Source organism: Neltuma alba, unplaced genomic scaffold, assembly GCF_004799145.2.
Source record: "Neltuma alba isolate B1F8T4 unplaced genomic scaffold, ASM479914v2 tig00011524_pilon, whole genome shotgun sequence".
Lineage (NCBI taxonomy): Eukaryota > Viridiplantae > Streptophyta > Magnoliopsida > Fabales > Fabaceae > Neltuma > Neltuma alba.
Genome location: NW_021636190.1, coordinates 2,990 through 27,105, shown reverse-complemented (window position 1 = coordinate 27,105; position 24,116 = coordinate 2,990). Strand labels below are relative to the sequence as shown.

Genomic DNA, 24,116 nt, shown 5'->3' with positions numbered 1-24,116 from the left:
TGTTCCTGCCAAACGGAAATTTTCCCTCGTTCTCCGTGGGTGCGTTTTGTCTCACGCGCGCTCCTTAAAACGACGCAGGTGTATCCCAGTTCCAGCAAACCACAAGAGTTCGCGTAACAAAAGATCGGAACGATTCACTTACTAAAACGACGTCGTTGCAAGGATGAGCAATCGAACCCACTCCTGGTGGAGTTAAAATCGTGACCGTAGGAAACGGATCTTATACTCTTACTATGTTTGTATGGGGTTTTCGGAGGGGAGGAGGGAACCCTTGTTTGGCTGGTATAATTTTTTAGGAGGGGAGGGGACTCTTCCACCCTCGTTTGGTTAAGATGTTTTTAAAGGAGGGAGATTCTAGCCTCCCCTCCAAAAGTGGGGTTTTTGGAGGGGAGGTGAGAAGATATTTTAATTATATGCCCTTTTAATTTGTTAACCTCTATCAGTCATAAAATTTCTACATAAGAGAGTTCTTTGAGCATCTATATAAGAGGTTATTAAGATAATTATTTCCAAAATTAGTGAGCATTTGTAAACTTTTTTCTCTTCTTCTAATTCTAAGAGGCCGTTGATATTTTATTTCACCTTCAAGGTCTTTTCTATGATTGAAATCTATCACTGTGACTTTTGTCTTGATATTCTATAGTGTATGATATTGTAAACAAATAGTGAATTGTCTTATTTATAGTAATCTTAACAAAATAAAAAGTGAAAAAAATCATTTAAATTTTATGAGGCTAAATAGCAATTTTTTTATTAGAACAAAATAAGGTTATTAAAGTTGTCCCTCCCCTCCCCTCCAATCAATAAACAGGAGATCTTAAAATATCCCTTCCTCCCTCTTCCCTTGATTAAAATCCCTCCCCTCCCCTTCCCTCGTCGAGCCAAACATAGCGTTAGATTTGTTTGATATGAACATAACAAAAGAGATAGGGATTGAGATTAAAAGTGTAAAATTATATTAAAAAATATTTAGTATGACTAATGGTATGATACTTAGAATTACACAAATCTATATATCTAAGATTGAGAATACATAAGAGGCGTGTGTTCTCCTGTCTATTTATGAGATTGTTAATCTCATGTGATAAGAAATTATTCTGTTAAAATCATTTTAATGTTTTTGTTTAATTTCATTCTTATTTTTATTTTTAATACTTCCTACTAAACGTAATCTGGTGAAATGTTCAGTGGTTACTACGAACAACTAACAACTGACTAGGGGGGGGTAAGGCAATTTGGTTTGGAGGGCGTGAGACGAGTTGCTCTCTTCGTTTGGTTGGCAATGAAAAATTATTTGTTCGTAAACTACCCTAAACCCAAAAGGGCAAAAAATGCCTTGTATTCTTCTCCCTTGTGATATTTTATTAAACTTTATCATATAATAAGATTCAACCATACTACCTCTTCTTAATATAAAATCTTATTTAATTTTGATTTGGTCTTAAATATAAGACTCCAATCCATTTGTCTCTCATATTTATATGTTTTTTTTCCAAAGTAATCCTTTTAACAATAATATGTCTACATAACAAACCTGATTAACATGATATTTAAAAAAAAAAATACATATCATTACAAATAACTAATTTAACTAAATTCTTTAATTCTTCAAATTAGTAACTAAGTCTTCTAATTAGGAATAGGAGGTAGTATTTGCATGTACCTATAATTTTTTAAAATTTTTAATTTGGTATTTATGTATTTTTCCCCCTAATTAAGCATTCCAATTTTACTCCATCAACACTGTTAACTTCCGCAACGGTGTTATGTTAGATTGTTAGTCTCTATAAAAAAAACTAAGTATGCTAACAGAGCAAAATTGTAGTGTTTAATTAGGAGGAAAAAACACACATGTACCAAATTAAAAATTTATAAAAGCTATAAGTGCTTGCAAAATGGTTTTACCCAAGATTTAACACAATTAATTTCTATGTTAGGGAATGAAAGGAAGTATCATGCAAAGGATTTTTCTTTTATTTTTGGCCAAATTTTAACTACTATTTTCTGTTCTAATTATAAGACTTTGTTTTAAACTACAAATAAAATCTTACAATTAGGACGGAAATAGCATAATGAAATTTAATATTACCTCCAGTCTTATTTATAGCTGGTTGACTAATTTGAGGAGATTAAGGAAAGAAGTTAAATTAGTTATTTGTAATAAATATGTGTTATTTTTTCTAAAATATTTTATTAATCAAGTGTATTGGCTAGAACTATTATTGTTAGAAGGACTATCTTAAAAAAAAAAACATAAATATAAGAAAAAATAAAGATCTTATATTTAAGACTAAAATAAAAAAACAAGATATTATATTAAACACGAAGGTAGTATAAAAAAATTGTTGAAAACAAAACTCTATCATGAGATTATGATTTGAAAAGGGAAAAAGTTAAGAACACCGTAAAAAGATAATCACGAAAAGGAGTCCGCCCCCTGAGCGTGCTGGACGATGAGCAAAAACAGCGAGGGGTAATCAGGTGGGTTTACCAGTTTATGTGAATAAGGTCATATCAAAGAAGGTCCCGACAAGAGTAAATGATGAATTATATGTCATTTACGAGGCCCGCGAGAATCGACGTGATTATTATCATGATCTCGTGGATTACAAAAAAATCATACCATATGACTGTGATGATCTCAAATATCATCTATATCTCGTGGATTTTTATTTTTATTTTTTTGGCTCAGATCATTTAGCGCAATCAATAGTAAACACTTTCTTATGAGGTTATATATTCATTCAATTTTTTATGAATATGTTGGCGTGCGAGTTGTTTTGTTGTGAAAGAGGGCAAAAAAAAAGTGTGATTTTTTTTGTATTAATTGAAAGTTTTTATACTATCTTATTAATTAGATTTTAACTGAATTCTTCGATTTGTATTTTATTATTATTATTTTTTTAATAAATAAGCTCGGAGGGAGTATAAATATAAATCAAATAAATTATACCTTTTTTTGTGCAAAGGCTCCGATGAGAATGTGTAAGAAAAGAATCCAGCCAGTGAATAAAATACAAGCCGTACCTTTTAGTTTTTTTTATTTTAAAAAGTTAATATAATTTTTAGTCTCTGAAATTTGTTGTTGTTTTGATTTTGATTCTTTAAATTTTAAATCATAAGTTTTATTTTTTTAAAATGTAAAATAGTCTAGGTTTTTTATATCAAGTTATTTAGGTCAAGTATGTTAAGTTAACCAATCACATTATATTAGCTGTATTAATTTTACATGTCATTATTTAACCCTAAAACAACTCTTAAATACTGTTAAAACAAATCTTTAAAAAATATATTTTTCTTTTAAAATAAAAGACAGACCTTTAAGTTTAGGACGATCGTGAAAAAAAGACTGCGATCATGAAAGAGAGCATATGGCGGCCAAGGATGACAAAAGTAAGAAGTTGCAGCGGCAATTAAGACACAAATTCATGAATATCCAATTGATGGCAATGCAATCAACACAGGAGAGGATGCGCAATCTGGCCACTAGGCTACGAATTGCTTTTTGACTTTGAGCATTTATCCATCATAGTCAGATTCCTTTATTGGGACCTGCCTTCTCCAAACAGTTATCCACTGTAATTTAGTTTGATTTCATACCTTGATTGGTGTGTTTGGATGAAACCAAACCATGGTTTGGAAAAGTGATTCTGGAGAATAGATTCTGGGGAGAATAGATTCTGTGAAGAATAGATTTTGTAAAAAAGTGATTCTGAGAAGTGAGAGTGTTTGGATAGTTGTTATCAGAAGCACTTTTTATATATACAAATTACTAAAAAAAGACATAAGTTAATATGATAATTACAGAAAAAATAGATTTTATGATATATTTTAATTTGAAGGAATAAAATGTTAATAATATATTTTTTACCAACATAATTAATAATATATAAGATAATATAATTAATAAATAATTAATGTGTATATATATTTATAAAATATAAGATTAAATATGTTTATAAAAAAATATGTTTATAAAAAAAATAACAAGATATATATCCTATAGGCTCTCACACTCTCCCTTTTTTCTTCAAAAACAAAAATTTTGCTTTTTTCAAAACCATGGTTTTGACCCAAAACCATGGTTTTGGTTTTTAGAGGGGTGTTTGGGTGATTGACACCCCAAACCATGGTTTGGGGTGTCACCCAAACACACCCTGAATCAGCCATGAATCTTCATTGTTAATCTTTTTATACCATTGAAATAGAATTTTTAAGAAAAGAAAAAAGGAGGAGGAAGCACCATTCCCTTTTTGCATTTTCTAATAAGGAGAAATAAAGTGTGTATGAATCAATGACTATAGTTGCTTGGAGATGTAGGAAATTTGATGGTGTTTAGAAGAAATTTTTTTTATTTTCACTAAATGGAAAAAAAGATATTTTTTTCAATTTTAGTTTAACGATGTTTAAGAATTATTTTGAGGTTAAATGATGATGTGTAAAATTAATTCAACTGGCATACTTTGATTAGCTAACTTGATATACTTGACCTGAGTAGCTCTTATAATTAGGACTCGAGGTATTACAATGAGTTAAACACCCTCACCCACAAGTATATTAAGACTCGAGCTCATCATCTCATATAAGCATGATGGATAATGCTGCTATTGGAAGAATTTGCTAATGAGAAAACGTATTTCTTAAAGGAAAAATTACTATAAAATCTCAATAAAATAATATAATTACTAAAAAAGTTCTAATGACAATAATGTCATTTCTAATTACAAGTTTTAGTATAAGAAATGCATATATATAAAATCTCAGATGTTATTAGGATTTTTTTCCCTAGTTATTTTATTTATTTGGGTTTTCATAGTAATTCTCCCTAATTCTCCCTTTAAGTATATATGTACTCTTGCTTTTAGTAAAAATGTTTGTTATTATTTGTTCTTCTGGTAACTGTTAATGATTCTTTTTATAGTACTATAAATATGGGCAAGCCAGATAGCAAAGCAGCCACCTGTCAAAAGTGAAAACCACCAGTCTTCTGTATATTCAACGCCTCAACCCCCAAAAACCCTCTTCCTTTCTGTTTATAACACCACCCGATTGCTCTTTCTCGTACTGGGATCTCGTTCTTTCTGCTCAGAAAACAAAAATGAGTGAATCAAATCGCCAGACAAATGGCAGAGGTGCCTCTCTTCATCAGCACTTTGATTTACTTCCATTTGCTGTGTCTTGTTCGGTTTGTTTCTCTTACGTACTCTGTTTTACGATGTTGTCGTCTCTCAGAGACTAGATCAGGACAGAAGGACGCCAAGCAGCTGCAATTCTCTGAAGATGAAGAATTTCTCATTGCCAGGATGTTTAGCTTGGTTGGAGACAGGTTCCTTCCTTCCTTCCTTCGTTACTTTCTTCTTCTTCCTTTTTTCATAATCTTAATACCGATAATGTTATAAAAGCTTTGGAGTGAAGGACTGTTTCTCTTGTATTTTTGGAGAATTGCAAAAAGTTAGCCCTATTTATTAAAGCGTGGCTAACAAAGATAATGATGGTAACTAGCGGCTTATTTTTTCTGACGTTTCCCTAGTAGAGATTGTGATGTTTTATATTTGTTTTAACTAGTAATGGTAGGACCCTTTCGCCACTACACGTCACTTTCTTATCTGAAGGCATATGTCATTAATTTCCATTAATTATGTATTATCAGAGGGATAGAACACTTTAGTCTCTATTATAAGTCAACTCCTAAAACTTTACCATAACCAATGACAGGTGGTTAAGTCATTATAGTTGTTTGAAAATTAAAAAAAAAAAATCAAATGCACATAGGAACGATCCTTTAAAAAAATAATTAATTAAGGTTAATATAATTTTTGGTCCATTAAATTTGTTCTTATTTTAGTTTTGGTTCCTCAAATTTTAAATTATAGGTTTTGACCATTCAATAGATAAAATGATTCAAGTTTTTATTGAATTATAGAAATAATGTTTAAATAAAAAGAAACTTGAAGAACCAAAATCAAAATGAAAACAAATTTGAGGGGCTAAAAATTGTATTAACCCATTAACTAATAACTTATAATCAAAAGTCAGAACCACTCTTTTTTTTTTTAGAAGCTGTTTTATCATATAGATAGCAGAGGTACAGTAAAACACAGGATTGTGAAATTCTGTTAATTTAATTAGTGATAATAACTTGTCAATAATTTGTATTACCTCCGGTCCTATTTATAACATCTCGTTTGTAAACTACAAACGATGTCTTACAAACGATGATTGAGTACATTTTAGGAAAAGTAATTAATAAAGATATTTTTGTAAAAGAATAAACGCAGTAAATAATTCTATAGTTAGGAACAAAAAGAGTACTCCATCCCATCTAAGTGGCAAAAAATGACTGTGGGGGCCAGCCTATGGTGTGTAGAATCAAAAAGTGATTTTTTTTTAAATACAAAAATTGGGGTTCTTGATGTAGCTGTGCTTGTGTTGCGTGGCAGATGGGCCATTATAGCAGGGAGAATCCCAGGGAGGAGCGCGGAAGAGATTGAGAAGTATTGGACCTCTAAGTGCGGTTCGTCAAGTGAGACCTCGCGTCATCGCGCTGCGTGATTGTTGTAACCACTGTACCATCCATCGCACTTTGATGAGATTATGGGCTTGAGTCTAACTATGACATATTTTTATGCCAGTCTTTAGATTATACTCCTCCGGTCTTTATTATAAGACCCAATTTGACTTTTTATTTGGTCCTAATTATAAGACCCAATTCATTTTGTCTCTTATATTTATGCATTTTTTTCCAAGATAATCCTTCTAATAATGATAGTTTTAGCCAATATACTTAATTAGCAAGGATATTTTAGGAATGACAACACTTATTTATTATAAATAACCAACTTAACTTACTTCCTTAATCTCCTCAAATAAGTCAATTGAGTCTTATAATTAGGACCGGAGGAGTATAAAATATAAATAAAAAAAATACTCTAATATTTTTTAATATAAGACATAATTGTTAAGTTGATTTTGATTTTAAATATAAGACATATTTGATATTTATTAATTTTTTCTAAATTACTCTTATGGATACTCTCTCAATGATAATCAAATAAGTGAGGGAGGGAGGACATTAAGAAAGATGATTATACTATTTTAAAAAATTAACTAATTTATTTAACTTTCTTAATCTAATTAAATTAATTAAATGGAACTTATATTAGGTACCAAAAAAGTATAATCCTTCCATGTCAATAACGCGAGGCTAAATTATATCTAGCCTCTAAAATTTGGGTTTTACGCAGGTAATAATACAGTCCTCAATTGTGTAAATAACTCTTCTATCATTAATTTGCCTTTTTTTTAAAATTATTTTTACGTAATTTTAAATTTAGAAAAATATTTAGACGTAACTCAAATTTTAGGAGACTGATATATCCGAAGAAACGCTCCGAAGGGGAGTGGGAGACTTGGGATTTGGGTCAATGGCATATTATGCTCTATCAGTGAAGTAATGAAATAATTTTTTTTTTAAAAAATATATAACGAAATAATTAATGACATAAATTTCAAATTTTAGAACGATTATTTTCAATTTTTGAATGTCAAGAGAATTATTTGAATGTGGGGCAAACTTCAAGAATTTTTGTGTAATTTACTTATTAATGTTGTATCAATAGAATTATCATAAATTACATTCACAAATAAAATCATGAATAATGCAATTTATTTATTAAATCTTATTAGATACTCCTCTTGTCCTTAACGTAGGATTTAATTGGAGAGTTGATGTTATTCCTAAATGTAAAACATATTTCATATAATTATCAACATTTTCTCAAATTAACCCTACTAATACTCCCTTAGCAATAATTAAGTAGGAGAGAGAAGAAGAGAATTAAAAAGATACTTAGGGTGTTTTAGAACAAACAAATCATATTAACTAATTCAACTAACATCTTTAACGTATTTAAAATAGTTAATTAGGTTTTATATTAAGAAACAGATGGATATATAAACTTCATCTATTTTTATAAACAGAGATTCTTTTAGCTGGAGGGGGAAGACCGGTGGAGTATTTTTATTCCCCCGGTTTAGTTTTTAAAAAAAAAAATGGAGGGGAGGGAAAATTTTAGCCTCCCTTGATAACTGGGGGATTTGGAGGACGACGGATTATTTAAAAAAAATCCCTCTTGCCCTTTTTTCTCGTCGAACCAAACATTGTGTAGGAGATTGACATGATAATTTGGAGGTAAAGTAAAAAAAAAATTTTTAAGATGAATAATTTTTGCTAAGAAAAAGCAAAATAAATAATATTCATAAGAATAGCACGACATAAAAAGATTCTTTTATTTGCTTATTATTAAAAGGAGGCTTAAGGTCACATCTAAAAGTTAATATTATTTCCTATCATTAATATAAGAGTTAGTTTGATTTTTAATTTAGTCTTAAATATAAGGTCCTAATCTATTTTGTCTTTTATATTTATCTAATTTTTTCAAAATAGTCCTTATAGTATATATTAAATATTTTATCAAATGACACTTGATCGATAAAGGTATTTTAAAAAAGACAACATATATTTATTACAAATAAATAATTTAATTAATTATTTTAATCTATTTAAATTAGTCAATTAGTTTTTATATTAAAAATTAAAAGTGGTACTTAAAATGTATGATGGCCTTTTATCCTTTCTAAGGGCCAATCGCCAAATTTCATTACCAAAGTTTTGCTAAAGAATCGACATGGGGCCATACGTAATTTTTTTTATCAAAACAATAATTAACTACCTATTATGTCCTCATAAAAAATCATAATTATTATTAAAATTATGTTGTCTCGCCGTGTGCGGCATAGTCCACGGCCATGCCTTTCACTTCCCATTTTACTGCCTTCTTTTACATTATTTTGCATGACTCTAATACATAAATTGCTAACCTTTTCTTCGCTCATGTAAAAAAATTCCCAATGTGATCATTTTCCCATTATTAATTATTCTCTGTTTCCCAAAGATTTTAGAATTAGAGTTTGACGAGAGTGTGTGTTAGGTTTTTCCTTTTAGTTTCTTTTCTTTTATAGCTTGGGCCTTTTTTAAGGTTCTTAGTATCCAGTCTGAATTCCCAAAAAACCAAAAAAGATTTTAGAGTTAGGTTTACCAATGAGGGTTAGGTCTAACAGAAGGGGCTAGTCTCCCACAACATGGTGAATCACGATTCGAATCCCTACTGGGAGAGGTACTCACATTTAGTGCCCGACAGTGCCTCAAATAGAATTGCCTCCAATAGGAGGATACCTATGGTTTAGCCAAAAAAAAAAAAAGACTGTTGACGAATCCTGAATTAATATTTATGAGAATGCGGTAGTTCTTTGAGTAAATTTTTGTTCCTCAAAACAATTCCGATTTTCATGTTACTTTCTTCTCTGCTTCCTTAGTATCACGGATCACACACGTGGTTTTTTTATCTATCATATGTGCCCATTGATAAGGATTTTAACAATAAAAAAAAATAAAAATTCTTAAATCATAAAGACCCAATTACAAATTTTCAAATTAAAAATTGACGACTCTGGAGACTAGTAGCACATTGAAAAAAGATTCAACATGTTGATTACTTGCAGGAAGTTGATCTCTGCTTTTCATGGATGCCACCTGGATTACTGCTATCAGAGTCACTGACAATTTGATCAGAGGCCACTTCATTCTTTCCACTTCCTTCTAATAACTTCGGTGTCGCAGAAGAACTATAGGCTGGATGATTGAAGTGCGGCCGTGAGTGGAAGGAGATGTAATTTGCAGGAGGTAAAGATTGATAAGCGTAAGGAAATGCACTTGGAAGTGGAGGCCAATACATAAGAGGCACATAAGCACTTGTTGACTGTGAGGGCAGAATCTGATATGAGGCATGATTGTTTCTTATCTGAGAAGTGCCTTGAGAAATCTGGGCCGGAATAGCAGAATGGAATGCTGCCATGGCTAAAGTATGAGAAGAGGAATAACCAGTTAGGCCAAATTGAGAGGGTCCTGAATTTGCAGGGATTGATTGTCCAGCTGAAGTCTTATGTGAGGTCTGAGACCTGTTCACGGAGTTTGTGTGTTTCTTGCCTCCGGATTTTGCAGCAAGTGGCTTTCTGGTTGAACTCTGAGATTCAGCAATGCCAAGCTAGAACAAGAAAAAGTAGAACTTGTTCATCAAGAACTTGACACAAACATGGCTGGTTTGGAAATGAAATAAGAACATGATATAGAGCCGGCCAAAATCAGTTAAGTATAGAGCACTGCGGATATCTTAAGTGCAAGAAATGGAATCTCAAATTAGCGTCTTCTGGGTGTGGTGTTTAGTCAAAAGTTGACTCTTGATGGTCACCATGTAAACTAATTCCATCCAAAGAGAAGTTCAAATTTGGGATTAGTAAACTTACACTGTCATATGCTATTGGGCGTGAAAGAAATAGCTCTTCTTCAGCAGCATCTTCATCTGTCCTGTGAAAAGAAACTTCTTGCGCGTCAAATGAAAATAGTTATCTTTTAAGGATCGATATTTAGGTAGAATCAATCTACTAAACACAAGTAGACCCAGTCAATGAAGATTAAATATGTTAGCATATTGGAGGTGGTCATCACTGAAGAGTTTGCTAGCAATTTTACATGTTTGCTAATGATTGACTTAGTTACTTATCTTTTAGTGATTCTTTCAGCAAGACTATAACATAAGTTCACTGAGGTTTCTTAAATAGGTCAATCTCTATTCAAGTTTTCTTTTGATGGGAAGATAACTGCATAATTCATGTATTGCCGTTTCCATCCATGGTCATGTTTAAATTATTGCAGTATATTTATATGAAGAACCTGTAATATTTCTGAAGCAAGTCTAAGTTCCGGTATTTGGTTTCTCTCTGGACTATATTATCAGGAAATCCCGCCATGAACAGAAGTGTGATGCCCAAGGCCTTGAAGAAAAAGCTTCCACTACGAATATGAGCCAACATTGCCATTCTGCACATCAGTGGCCCAAAAGACTTCAATTTGTTCCTTCCCATCCTCTGCCTGACATATCTGGAATGATTCAATACAAAATCAGCCTCAGATTATTATTCATGAAACTGATATATTATTCGAGTGCTTAAACCATTTAGCTTCTTCGACAAAAATATAACATTTGGGGACTTTTTTAGTCCTTATAACTCAACAACACAGGCTGATTTTTCAAAGTTCTGCATAATATGTAAATGCTAGAGTTCATTACTTGGGAAAAACTTACTCATTTTGGGGAAGGTTTCTTGTTCTTCCACCATACTTAATGCACAAGAATAGGCATGAAGGACAACTAGCATCAGATGGACGCATGAGTCTTTCTTCCTCAAGTATCTGAACAGGGCATAAAATTGGATTCTGTCTATTTGGGTAGAATATTTTTCTTCGAACACCAGGATTCTCGTATAAAACATGCTCCTGTGCAGAAATAGAAATCTTCACATTTTCAGAAGAGAAACATTTAGAACTATCTAGAATTAAACTAGACAATGGTTATTAGTCTAGAAATTATCTAAAAGAACGAGAGTGCATAAGCTTCAAATAAATAAGATATCTGTAGCAGCTAACTCCCTCTTAGTTATTGGATGTTCCTAAGAATAATGGAAAAGCACGCTGAACCTACTCAAGAAAAGTTGGACTTTGCTTTCTGCAGCCAGACTATGATCTCTGAGTAAAATGTCAGAATGGTTCAAATTAACACGGAGATGAATTACACTCATTCAAAGCTCCAAGATCATCATTGTTAGATAAAACAATTCATCAATTAAAACATCATATGTCAATTGCTAATAAAAAGATAACAACTATGTTGCTGCTAAAGCAAACTGATTTAACTTTCTTCTTGCGAAAGGTTTGCATGAAATCTAGAAGGCATGGATTCGGAGAGGTTATCTACTGCAATGACAAAATAGTAGAGTATATTTAGTGGCAATAAGACAAAATTCTGTTTGATCTTCTTATCAAATGCTGATATAAATCATATTACTCTCACCTACATAGAGAAACTTGAAAAGTAATAAAGCATATCTGAAACATGAAAAAGCTTAATTGATTCAAATTAAGACAACATTCCTACTTCTAATAATGCATTGTAGTAATTCAAGTTAAACAACATTGAAATCTAAGCAAATGCGATCTCTTACCCCAGGGTTCTTTGGAGATACGTATGGTTCTCCTTTCTTCAAAATGCTAAAATGGTTAAAATCTAGCTCATACATATCTTCACACCCATGCCTTATGCCAAGGGATGCAAAAACTATGATTTTCCTTATAGTGTGAGACTGAGCATTTTTCTGTAATAGGACCTCAGATTCAAGTATGCTCTTAACTTCCTTGGGACAGAAAGCTACCTTCAGAGGATTTCTATTTGATACTCTTGTAAATCCGAAAGATCGAACCTCCTGTGGTGCTGCTGCATGATAATCCCCAGTCTGTTCAATTTCTTTCCCTTCATTTGATTTGACTTCATTCACATTTTGATGTTCATGTTCCTCTTGTTTCACATCGGTTTCTGCATTTCTGGGGCCATTATTCATGTCATCATCGTCGTCGTAGTTATCGTCACATTCATCGTCACTATCTGTTTCATCGAAATCTCCAGCAGAATCACTGTCTTTGAATTTTTCAAGATGAAGATTTTGGGTGTCATCTACGCTCATCCAATTGACCAAGCTTCTCTCGGCATTATAATGCTGTGAATTCATTTCATTTTTGAAATCTTCTCTGTTCTCCTTCTCTTTGGCATCAGTTACCATTTCCATTTTCCTCCTTTTGGATCTCTTGAAGTTGCTTGCAACTGCATGCTGGCAGTCCCCCTGACACCAAGGAAAGGCCTTCACATTTAGTAGTTAGAACTGGTAAAAAGTTCATTATTCGCATTAAACATGGATAAATCATTATGTAACACAAGCTTAAGCTATTAAGTGAAGGGTTATTACTGGTCTTATTAATATCGCCAATGCGCCTCTCTTACACATTTGACCACTTAAAGCATGAAGGCTACGTAATCTTGTCAAAAACTGTTTTAACTCCAAAGCATATGTTATGATTGGTCTTACGAGTACCTCTTAACATGATGATAAAGTTGCAGGGTCTTGACAAAATCTTGGTCACATGAGAGCCTCAATCTATATCAACTGATTAGACTTCGGCATCGTAACTACGATAAATATCAACATTGATTTGCCATTATGAAAAATCTAAATCATAACCAAGAAAGGGATAGGACAAGGAGATTGCAATATTCAGAGGATGGAAATGAAATGTGATGAGCAACGTCGGTGCATCAAAATGACGGGGCTGGAATTGGCAGACACAATACTGCGTACATAAACACAAACGACCAGCTAGGCAATATTTCGAACAGAAAACAGAGTATATCATACTTGTCCAATATCTGTGGCCAAATTAGTTTCTTCCTTCTTGTTTCTATCTCGTATCTGAGCTTCAAGGATTGATATTCTCTGCATCAGCTCTGCATTTTTCTCTCTTTCTCTCTGCAACTCCTCCGACAATGCGGAGGCATTCACTAAGGTAGCACGAGACTGAATCTCCACCATTTGAAAAGCAATCAATGATCCTATCTCAAAATATATGGCTTTAAGACAATAATTTACGTAAAGCGAGAGACACGCTTTAATCAAAACCCCAATAAAATGCTTCTCACGACCGAAATCTTCTGTCAAAAAATGAACTTTTCAGAGAAAAGTTGGTGAAGGACTAAAATGGTAGAAAACCCATGACTTAGAAGTCATTCCGTAGGGAATATATTGTTTTATATGGACTCTGAACTGAAGGGGAAACACAAGAACAAGTCAGTGAAACAGCTGTGATCGAAAGCTAGAGCGACTATGGAGTATATCAAGAAGAAAAGGTTTCACGAGAGACTGAGAAGAGGAGGAGGAGGAGAAGGAGACGCCATGTATGAGTGACGACGTTGATGGAGAGATGAAGATGATATACTCAATGCAAAGGAGAAGTCTTTCGGAATTTCGGGTTAGACTTTAGTTGATTCAGTTTCTGCGTTTTGTTTTTTGTGTAAAAGGCATGGAAAAGAGTAGGCGGAGAAGCAAGGAAAGGCATGCACGCCCACGTGCGTCTCGTTCGCTCTCTTGCCTCTTTCACTGTACTCTGGGCCCGCATCTGCTGTCTGATTCATATTTGGAAAATGCAAAATCCTTCTCAAAACAGGCTGCTTCTTCGGTTCTTGTGTAATCTAATCTTTGATTTAAATTTTTTGGCAGAAATCTTTGATAAATTAAATTTTGTTAAAAAATTCATCTTTTTAGGAGCAGATGCAATATATTCAAATTTTAATTTTCGCCTCAAATGTGTTCTTTATTTGTGTTTCTTTCTTCAATATCTCAGCATATTAAGCTCGCTGTCAAATTCTATTATTTTTATTTGTAATGGTTGATAATACCTTATATTAATTTTTTAATAAAATTATCTCATATTCTATCAAATATAATTCGAGCGTTATTGAATCTAATTTTTTTTCATTTATAAGCTTTATCTCATATGCTATCAAATATAGTTCGAGCGTTACTGAATCTAATTTTTTTCATTTACAAGGTTTATCTCATATTCTATCAAATATAATTCGAGCGTTATTGAATCTAATTTTTTTCATTTACAAGGTTTAAACTTTCAATCTGGTTTAAGAAAAATTAAGTCCCTTTCACTCAATCAAATCATTATTATTACCTTAAATTAACCTTATTATGATGAACCTATGATCGAATACAAGAATATACAGATAAATTTAGTTAATAAAATGGTAGCTAGATTAATTAATTGTTGGTAATCCATCAATTCAACTATGAATGCATGGTAAAGCATAAATCACAAATTAAGAAGGAAAAATTAATTTAATTCTTATAATTTTGACTATGTTACAATTTTGATTCATAAAGATTAACTTGTCTAACTTAACCCCTTAATTTTCAGTAATTTAACCAGCTGGTCCATATACTTTTAGAAAATTATCTAATTTTTTTAGGAACTGAATTGTAATTAAGTCATAAAATGTAAGGACCAACGAACTCATTGAATAACTAAATCAAAGCATAAGAAATATAACTACTTGGAGTTTAGTTTTAGAGACTGAATTGTAATCTGTCAAAACTAGATAACTAAGTGATTAAATTTTTCTCTAATTAAGAATAATTAAGTAATTTATATATATATATATATATATATGTAAGTGCAATTATTGGGACAAAGCAAAGCAGCATTGAGCAGGTGAAGTCTTTAATGGTAAGGACAAGTGACAGTGTGAGAGTCTAAATATTAAAAATGGAATTGTCAGATTTATGCAAAGCGTGAGGTTGTTGCCCTAAGTGACAACATGGTAGGAGCATCCAAGGCACAGTTGTTTCACTTAACAATATATTTAATTGTAGTTTAACAATTTAAACCAATAAAATATCAGCATAATAATAAAGATTAGAAAAAGGCCAAATTTTTTTTTTAAAAAAAAAGAGTGACAGATAAATTCTGTTGGAAAACACTAAAAGGAGTGGCATTTCCAAAATGCTCCTAATTAATGAAATGGGAAGGTGATAAAGAAAAGTGGGGTGCACACGTGCACTTATCATAAACAAAGAGAAGGTGGTCACGTGCATCATCCCTGAAGTGGCTGTGTCTTTACTGTGAAAAATGGGCATATGAAGCTGCAACATCGGATTCCTTCACTTACATCTTTAATTATTATTATTAAACTAATCATCTTTCATTATATATATAATGTTTCTGCCTCCCTCCTTTACTTTAAGCCTATGCTTACCCCAAGAAATAACACTTATTTGCCACTTTAGTACTCCCATACTGCTACAACATAAACAAATAATCCAACAACCCTCCTTCACTAGATATAGCATATATAAAGTACTTTTATTAGTGGTTTTGTAGTCATAAAACTTGTTCTGACTTTGATAGTTTTTCAAACCAATGATTATTTTATTGCTCCTTATAATTTACATTAATTTTTATAGTAGTTCATGGTTTACATAAATTTTTTATATAATGATTTGATTGAATCGTTGTCAAACCTCACTGAAAGCAGCTCTTTCCACAGCATTTTCTACATCTTCACAAATTCAAACGGGAGGCCTCATGCTTAAGCAGCTACAATCCCTTCCATTAGGACAAATACCTACCGGTATAAGATCTTCAAACTTCTTTGCATTGAAAACTAAGTCTATTAATAATAATTCTCTTCAATATATATAATCAATAGGAATAAGTTAAAAATTAGAAATTTGAGAAATAAAGCAAGTTAAAAATTTTTATTTAAATCAAATCTAATATGAGCTAAATATACTACCTCTAGTTCGTAATATACAATTGAGTTGACTAATTTGAATAGACTAATAAAATTAGTTAAGTTGGTTATTTATAATAAATATGCATTATATTTTCTAAAATACTTTTACTAATCATGTATATTAGTTAGAACTACCATTTAATAAAATATTTAACATGTACAACTACGACAAAGACAATCTTTAAAAATAAATATGATAGACAAAGTAGATTAAGATATTATATTTAGAATCAAATTGAACGTCGAACTAGCTCCTATATTAATATTGAGAGGCGGAGGTAATATTTAGTATAGGAGAAAGGATTACATATCAAAAGCCTCTTGAAACAGATGAGTCGTGTCTATTGCAGCATCACACACAGGGTTGTCCAAGTTTTGAAAAAAGAAGTTACAATTGAAGAATCTTCTATGAAAAAGGAAAAGCTTCCACAAGGGAAGAAAGAGCTTCCATTAGACGAGTAGTAAGGGGAAGAAAAACCACGAGGCCAAAAAAAAAACAAGAAAGAAAGAAAGGAAGAAGAAACCGAGTAGGAGTCCACTAGAAAGACTTCACTTTCGTCACTTTTAAGGTCTCGAAAGTGAAACCTGGCAAATTTTTATGCAGAACATAGTCCACAACTAGTCGGATGATTAGGCAGCCAGACAACATGTTATCATAAACAGTCAGCCAACATAGAACATTAATCCATAAAGTTCAAGGAAATCAGCTCCCTCGCCTGATAATCTCATCACTCAGCCGCATCGTATTGAAAAAAGAGTATAGCTCGTCATGGGATATCATAGCTCAAGTTTCATAAATATTAAAATTTTAGGTTAAGGAAGATGACACTTAGGAAATTGTGAAAGCTCAAAATGATCCTTCTCCAAGCAAGCCATTTAAGCCCTCCAACTGCAAGCACAAAGCCAGCCTTGTTATGGAGATCTGGACTCTGAAGGGGTCATCCACGAGTGATGCCGCTGTGTTATACACACTCCCGGAGAAGAAAATGTTACTTTCAAGTATGTTGGCTTCGACTGTGATATTCCCCTGGGATTTGTAACGTTTTGCCACTATCGAGTGAATTTTAGAAAAGTTGTCCTTGGTGTTGCATCCCACTCCTCATCATTGAGCAAAATTCCTCATAGTTTATCCTCCCATCCTGTTAGTGCAGACACAATTGGTGACGGCACGGCAATTATATTTCAAAGAGAGTTCTTGTGATTAAGTTAGAATCAACTTACATTATCGGCATCCACCTCGGATATTATTTCCTTAATTGTCGCTTCGTCACCCATTCCATGCTGTGTCATAGCAGTCTCCAATTCATCCCTAGTAATATACCTGCCCATAAATTCACAGAAGCAGTTTTTGAGATTACATCGTTTGCTGCTAGTCTCTAAATTAACATATTTTATGCCTACTAAGCTAGCCCCTCGAATCAGTGAATCAGAAACAGTACGACTTATTAAAATCCAATTTAACATATCTGTTATTAGTTTGGTTAGGCGTGACAAAAAGAGAGCTTGATGCACTGTACCGAAAATCAGGCCATGGAAACAATGTGATAGTCAAGTTAGTTATTAAGAGATAGAACTGACGGATATGGGCTCTCGGACTAGGAATACGGTCAAATCTTTTCAATTTTATCTAGAAATGTAGGAAGAAATCAATTACTGAATAATGCCAGAGGATAAAACAGATGAAAACTCTAAGATCTGTATAATGTGACTAGCGACTGAAATCAGCCATTGCTTACCCACTGTTGTCCGTATCAAAATACTGAAATGCTTTGTATAAGTGCTCATCTCGCTCAAGTCTGTGCCTATGCATTGTAGCTGAGATGAATTCGATATAGTCAATCGTTCCATTCCCATCAACATCAGCCTGAACAACATCATATAGAAGGTCAAGATTGTAAACTCCAGTCTTTTATTTATTTATTTTTGCCACTATGTCAGGCTTAGTCTTGGACGCAAGTATTGCTCAAATGATCAACTGATTCAGCTCTTGAGAGTTGTGTTACTACTTACAGCTTCCATAAGTTGCTTCACTTCAGCCTCGGACAGTTGTGATCCAATCCTGGCCAAACCTGTCTTGAGTTCTTCATAGGTGATAGAGCCGCTATTGTCAGTGTCCATATTGGTGAACATTGCTTTGAGACCTTTAATCTCCTCTTCAGAAAGATTTTCAGCAATAACCTACAAAAATTTCCACCAAATTCATAATGGAGAAGTATTCAAAGAAGTATTAAGGTGACATGTAACTCATAAGATGAAAGCGGCTGGTGTTATCCAAGTTCTTCATAGCAGCACTAAGGAAATGTTGCCAGAATGAATTAGTATCTCGAAAGTTTCCCACATAAGAAAATTCTAAATGTGTTCCGGGTGTATATATGGACGCTTCTAATAAGATCTTATAATTTACACAACCTGTGCTAAGAAAAAACAAGCTGGAAGTACAATATTTTTTTTTTGAAACATCAATTTATTCATTAGAACTTAAATACGAGTAAAAGGAAAAAGCATAGGACAGAAAATAGAATAAGAAATATCTCCTAGAGCATGAAAGTAGAACTGTTAAACCATTTAGCTACTTCTGCGCATGCAAATAATGTTGGCATAGACTGAGGAGAGAAGTGAAAGGACTAAATAAACAGGATAAAATAACAAGCTCTAAGCAAAAACAATAAAGGTCACAATTTAATAAAAACAAGTACTCAAATAATATCAGTTTAATCTATTGTCACAATGTAAAATGGATGGTACCAAGCCAGCGCCTAAAAGTTAAATCCAAAAGAGAAAATGATGGTTTTTGGACAATTTCTTGGACCCATAAACAAGTACTGAAAAGAGTTGTTAATGATTAGAATTCGATATCAAACCTTCAGCGCGAGCTTTTTGAGCTTATTCATTGCCCTGAATTGCTTCATTCTCGACAGAACTGCACTGTCAATTGGTTTATCTGATGCCTCTCCGCCTTCTCTGATCCATGGGTGTTCTTACCAAAAAAAAACATCAATAATAGTCAGGCTGCAGACAAATAGTAGAAAAGCCAGACAAACTAGGTGACTAATACTATGATCACAACAATCCGTTCTATGCTCATATTATTTCATCTGACTATATTATTTTTGTCTTATTTGTTCAGCTCATAAACCAGAACTCTCAGATTTCATTCATAGAAGCAATCCATTGCCTTTGATTATATAGCACACAACTTCAGCAGTAGCAGACAAAGAGACTTTCAACATTTCTAACAAACCAGAAAAAAATCTAAAGTGTAAACAGAAACTCGCAAAAGAAAACACAGTTTTAAATTTTATCAAAGACGAGCAAAACAGCGACTAAAGTTGATAGACCAAAATAGAGGGTAGTCATCTAACCATACCAAGGACTTGTGCAGAAGTAATTCGCTTCTTTGGGTCCTGTGTCAACATCTTCCTGACTAAATCTTTAGCACTATCTGATATCGAGGGCCAAGGTTGACTTTCAAAGTCAATTTTGCCTTCCAATACAGCATCAAATATTCCCTTTTCATTTTCTGCATCAAAACCAACGTTTCTTTTATCCTATTGTAAATTAAGATATTAATAATCAAAAATGGGAAAAAGCAAAAAGAAAAAAGAAAAAAAGAAAAATGCAAGCATTAAAAGGTTTCAACAAAAACTATTTGGTCTCACCAGCCCAAAAAGGAGGTACACCACTAAGGAGAATATACAATATGATGCCTGCACTCCAAATGTCTATTTCTTTTCCATAACTACGACGCAATACCTCAGGAGCAACATAATAGGCACTGCCCACCATATCGCGGTAAACCTTCCCTGAAATGAATTTCAGAAAATAATTAAATCAAAGAGAAGCGGCAATGAAAACAGATGACAGCTTTCAGTCTCGTTGGCACTCATGTCACCAGCAGCTACTGCAAGGAATCAGAAAAAATGCATTTGATCTCATCCTGTTCATTATCAAAAACATTCGCCAGGAAGTGAAGTTATCAATCAGAATAATAGAATATTTAGTTACTCACGTGATCAATTGCTTACTGCAAATATAATTACCACTAAAGAACTACAACCCTGCAGGGCATTTTTGCGAGGTTACATTCAAAGCAAGGAGTCAAGGACCAGCATCCGAATTATTTCTTATGACAGGTATGAACCACTTAGCATAAATGTGATTAAATTGCAAGTATGCGAGTGAAACTGAAGTAAAGATTCCACCTTCTTCAATGAATACAGATAGTCCGAAATCAGTAGCCTTAAGCGTTGCTCCCTCATTTTTGCTAGAAAGCAGAAAATTTTCAGGCTTTAGATCGCGATGCATCACACCCATGAAGTGGCAAATGTGCACAACATTAACAATAGCTCTGCAAATTGATGCCGCAGCTCTCTCTGAGTAGTGACCCTGAGCTATGATTCGATCAAATAGCTCCCCACCGGCACAAAGCTCCATTATGAGGTGCACAGAATATCTATCTTCATAAGCACCCTTAAACTCGACAATGCTGGGTTGCCCAGATAAATGCTGCATAATCTGAATTTCCCTCTTCATATCTTCCTTGTCCGCTTTAGACACAAGCTTCCTCTTCAATATCGATTTGCACGCGTAAGTGCGGCCAGTGGAATTCTCAGTACACAAATAGGTAATCCCAAATTGCCCTCTCCCAAGTTCTTTCCCCAGAGTGTAGAATTTCTTAACATCTTCAAGAGGCTTTCCCAGAATCGTAGCTTCTGGCTTCTGCTGCGGTGGTCTGACATTCAGGGAAGTAGGTTTCGCTGGCACAGTCGCTGGCGGCTGCGATGGCGGCGGCTGCTGGGGATTGGATTCTGATGTTCGAATCTGAGTCTGGGTTTGAGTAGAAAGAGGCTGAACAGTGTGGTGACTTTGATGGGTACTACCAACACTACCCGTGGCTGATCCATAGCCACTAAATTCCGCCTTTGATTTTTTCTCCTTGCTGCTGTGACAGCCCATTTGATTTCCTGATCAGAATGGTAATACGAGTTAGAAGTGTGAAGTTAATTTTGAAAGAACCCAAGTGAGGTACTTTCTGAACGAAACTAATGAAGTGGGAGAGTGAAGATTTACACGCAGAGAATTGGAATGTTATGATGGGTTGGTAGAGGAAGAGAAGATGGACGAATGTTGATCAAGTTTGTTGCGGCCTACTCCCGTAGGAAAATTACTGTGGATTGGAGGATGGAGCCAGCCACCAGTAGAAGAAAATTGAAAATTTATCATCATGAGTTTGCCTTCAAAAGCATATTATTTTAGGAAAATAATTAACATAAATCATTTCATTAAATATGTTTATGAGGAAATGCATTATCCGTCAATGGCTTGGTCAGATTAGACCCTGCGGTGACACCAAAAAGCCCTTTTTTTTTAAAAAAAAAAAGATTGATATTATTTATAATTCATAAATAATTAATTAAACAAGGCCAAATATATACTACTATGGTCCTATTTATAAGGCACTTCTAGTATATTTCACACAGACCAAGAAAAACCTTAAACTTTATTAACTCTCATTTAAAATTTAATGACTTTCCAACTTTATCCCTATTTAATATACATTATACCTCATATAAACAAAGTCAACATAATAATAAATGAGGGGTAAAATTGTACATCCATACAAAAGATTTCTCTCAGTGCCCTATAAATAGGACCAAAAAATACCTTCTCTTTCTGCCTTATAAATAGGACCAAAGGAGTATATAATAGGTAACTGGATTGCTATTGCTTATTTAATTGAAATTTGAATTATTTGGTTTATTTTTGGAAAAATGACCAAAAAATGACTGTTAAAATTTGACATGATAAAATAGGCATGCAAATATATGAAATGACCAAATGGACATGAGGTATCAATCTGGAATTTTGACAATTCGGTAGAAAAACTAAAATGCCCCTGAACATCTCTAAAGACATGAATAGGTGATAACTCTCAATACAAAAGTTGTAATTCACATTACAAATATTGTCATTGTCATTACCAGGATAATGAAATTGACTCCAAATACATGTTACTTGGGTTTGAAAAAAATGAGTTGTAAATCGCAATAGCAAAATGGTAACTTTCATTACAAATGTTGTAATTCACATTACAAATGTTGTCATTATCATTATCGGGGTAGTAAAATTGGCTCCAAATACATGTTATTTGTGTTTGAAATAAACGAGTTGCAAATGGCAATAGTGAGATAGTAACTTTCATTAAAAAAATTATAATTCACATTATAAATGTTGTCATTATTATTACTAGGATAGTGAAATTGATTCCAAATACATGTTATTTGGATTTAAAAAAATGAGTTACAAATGACAAAGCGAGATGGTAACTTTATTACAAAAATTATAATTCACATTACAAATGTTGTCATTATTATTACCAGAGTAGTGAAATTGGTTCCAAATACGTGTCAGGAGTATTTTAGTCCTTCCACTGAATTGTCAAAATTCCAGATTAATACCTTATACCCATTTTATCATTTCAAATTTCAATAGTCTTTTTGGTGTTTCCTTTTATTTTTTTAAAAATAAGTAATATAAAATTTAATGCTATAGATTTAATAACTTAGATTATTGAGTCGGTGCAATAAATATTTTCATAATAAGGCCAATTGCATTGCATTTTGAGCCTGCTTCTTTTTCTTTTTTTTTAATGTGACAACTTTCTACGGGATATTTTATATATATTTTGGAATGTATCGTGTTATTCATATCAGTACGAGGGTAGGAAGAAAATGATAAAACAATTTTGTTGGACCACTTAAAATAATGTCGCCCTGTTTTTGACTTCATGGATTAGTGATTTAGTGCTATTATGTGACAAGGCTCTGTATAAAAATTGTTGGCCAAAAAAAAAAATGTCTTTGTATAAAAATCAAAAACGCTCCATCCAAATTTAGTACGTGTTCGTTGGATTTTTATGTGCGTTTACACATAAGACTCACATGCTAATAATGCTATTCCAATCCCCTCAATAATTCCACTTAAAATTTTTTTTTAATATTTCAATGTCATAGTAGTATAAGATGCAATATTTTAATATATTTTTCTGTCTTTTATATAAGACTTATTTTATCGTAAAAAATTACATTAAAATAAGTCTTATATTAAATATAAAAAAAGTATATAAAATGATTATGATTGATTCGAAACTATTATGTTGGTTAAAAAAAAAAAAAGGACTTTCAGTCCGTGAGCTTTTTATCTACTATCGATTTAACTCTTGAATTTTTCACCAGTACAGTTTATTTTCTTTAAATTTTTTGATTTGAAATTATTCAATCTTTATAATTTTTTTAATTTAATAAATTACAAAAACCGAGTTATATTGAATCCAAATACAGGTTTTTTTGTAATAAAAAACAGGCACCAAATTGATAAGCAAGAGCATGTTGAAAGTACTGAAAGCCATATTATCCTAAGAAAGAATATGATTAGAAACTAGTGTTGTTTTTTGTAAGTTTTATGTATAAATACAAATAAAATAATTGGTCAAATTATAAATATTGACAAGTAAGAGGTCCTACCTACCTGGGCCAGTTTGAAATAGAGCAAAGCCCAGGCTGGATGGAAACAAAAAAAAACGCGGATTTATATGAAAGAATCTTCGGATTAAATTTCAAACCAGCGGATTTATTTGAAAAGAATATGCTGCTGATATGGCATGTCTATCACCTGCTATCTCCGGTCTTAATATAAGATTTTATTTGACTTTTATTTTGATCCTAAATATAAGACCTCAATCCATTTTATCTTTATATTTATGTATTTTTTTTCAATATAGTTCTTCTACAATGGTGGCTATAGTCAATATATTGA

General features: G+C 32.7%; 2 protein-coding genes across 3 annotated transcripts; one reads left to right on the top strand and one right to left on the bottom strand.

Annotated features, from left to right (window-relative positions):
- The first annotated feature begins 4,999 nt into the window (after window positions 1–4,999).
- LOC114714628 (transcription factor CPC-like) lies at window positions 5,000–6,639 on the top strand. Its single transcript, XM_028899376.1, has 3 exons — window positions 5,000–5,132; window positions 5,233–5,326; window positions 6,441–6,639. The coding sequence occupies exons 1-3, from the start codon at window positions 5,099–5,101 to the stop codon at window positions 6,550–6,552; spliced, it is 240 nt and encodes a 79-aa protein (XP_028755209.1). The 5' UTR covers window positions 5,000–5,098; the 3' UTR covers window positions 6,553–6,639.
- Window positions 6,640–16,622: 9,983 nt separating this feature from the next.
- On the bottom strand, window positions 16,623–21,455 carry LOC114714681 (calcium-dependent protein kinase 2). Of its 2 annotated transcripts, XM_028899440.1 has the most exons (9): window positions 21,372–21,455; window positions 20,504–21,265; window positions 19,961–20,104; window positions 19,669–19,821; window positions 19,163–19,278; window positions 18,312–18,479; window positions 18,038–18,165; window positions 17,523–17,622; window positions 17,366–17,440 (listed from the first exon to the last, which is right to left on the bottom strand). In XM_028899440.1, exons 2-9 carry the CDS (start codon window positions 21,255–21,257, stop codon window positions 17,366–17,368), a joined length of 1,638 nt encoding a protein of 545 aa, XP_028755273.1. In that variant the 5' UTR covers window positions 21,258–21,265; window positions 21,372–21,455. The 2 variants fall into 2 exon arrangements, with proteins under 2 accessions (XP_028755272.1, XP_028755273.1); XM_028899439.1 differs by lacking the exon at window positions 21,372–21,455 and having other exon boundaries at window positions 16,623–17,440; window positions 20,504–21,257.
- Between the last annotated feature and the right edge of the window lie 2,661 nt (window positions 21,456–24,116).

Coding starts and splice junctions, on each gene's coding strand:
- LOC114714681 (XM_028899440.1), bottom strand. CDS start 21,257: ATGGGCTGTCACAGCAGCAAGGAGAAAAAATCAAAGGCGGAATTTAGT. Junction 18,480..19,162: donor TCAAAAAGCTCGCGCTGAAG/GTTTGATATCGA, acceptor AAATTTTTGTAG/GTTATTGCTGAAAATCTTTC. Junction 18,166..18,311: donor TGAAGCAACTTATGGAAGCT/GTAAGTAGTAAC, acceptor GATGTTGTTCAG/GCTGATGTTGATGGGAATGG.
- LOC114714628 (XM_028899376.1), top strand. CDS start 5,099: ATGAGTGAATCAAATCGCCAGACAAATGGCAGAG. Junction 5,133..5,232: donor TCGCCAGACAAATGGCAGAG/GTGCCTCTCTTC, acceptor GTCGTCTCTCAG/AGACTAGATCAGGACAGAAG. Junction 5,327..6,440: donor TTTAGCTTGGTTGGAGACAG/GTTCCTTCCTTC, acceptor GTTGCGTGGCAG/ATGGGCCATTATAGCAGGGA.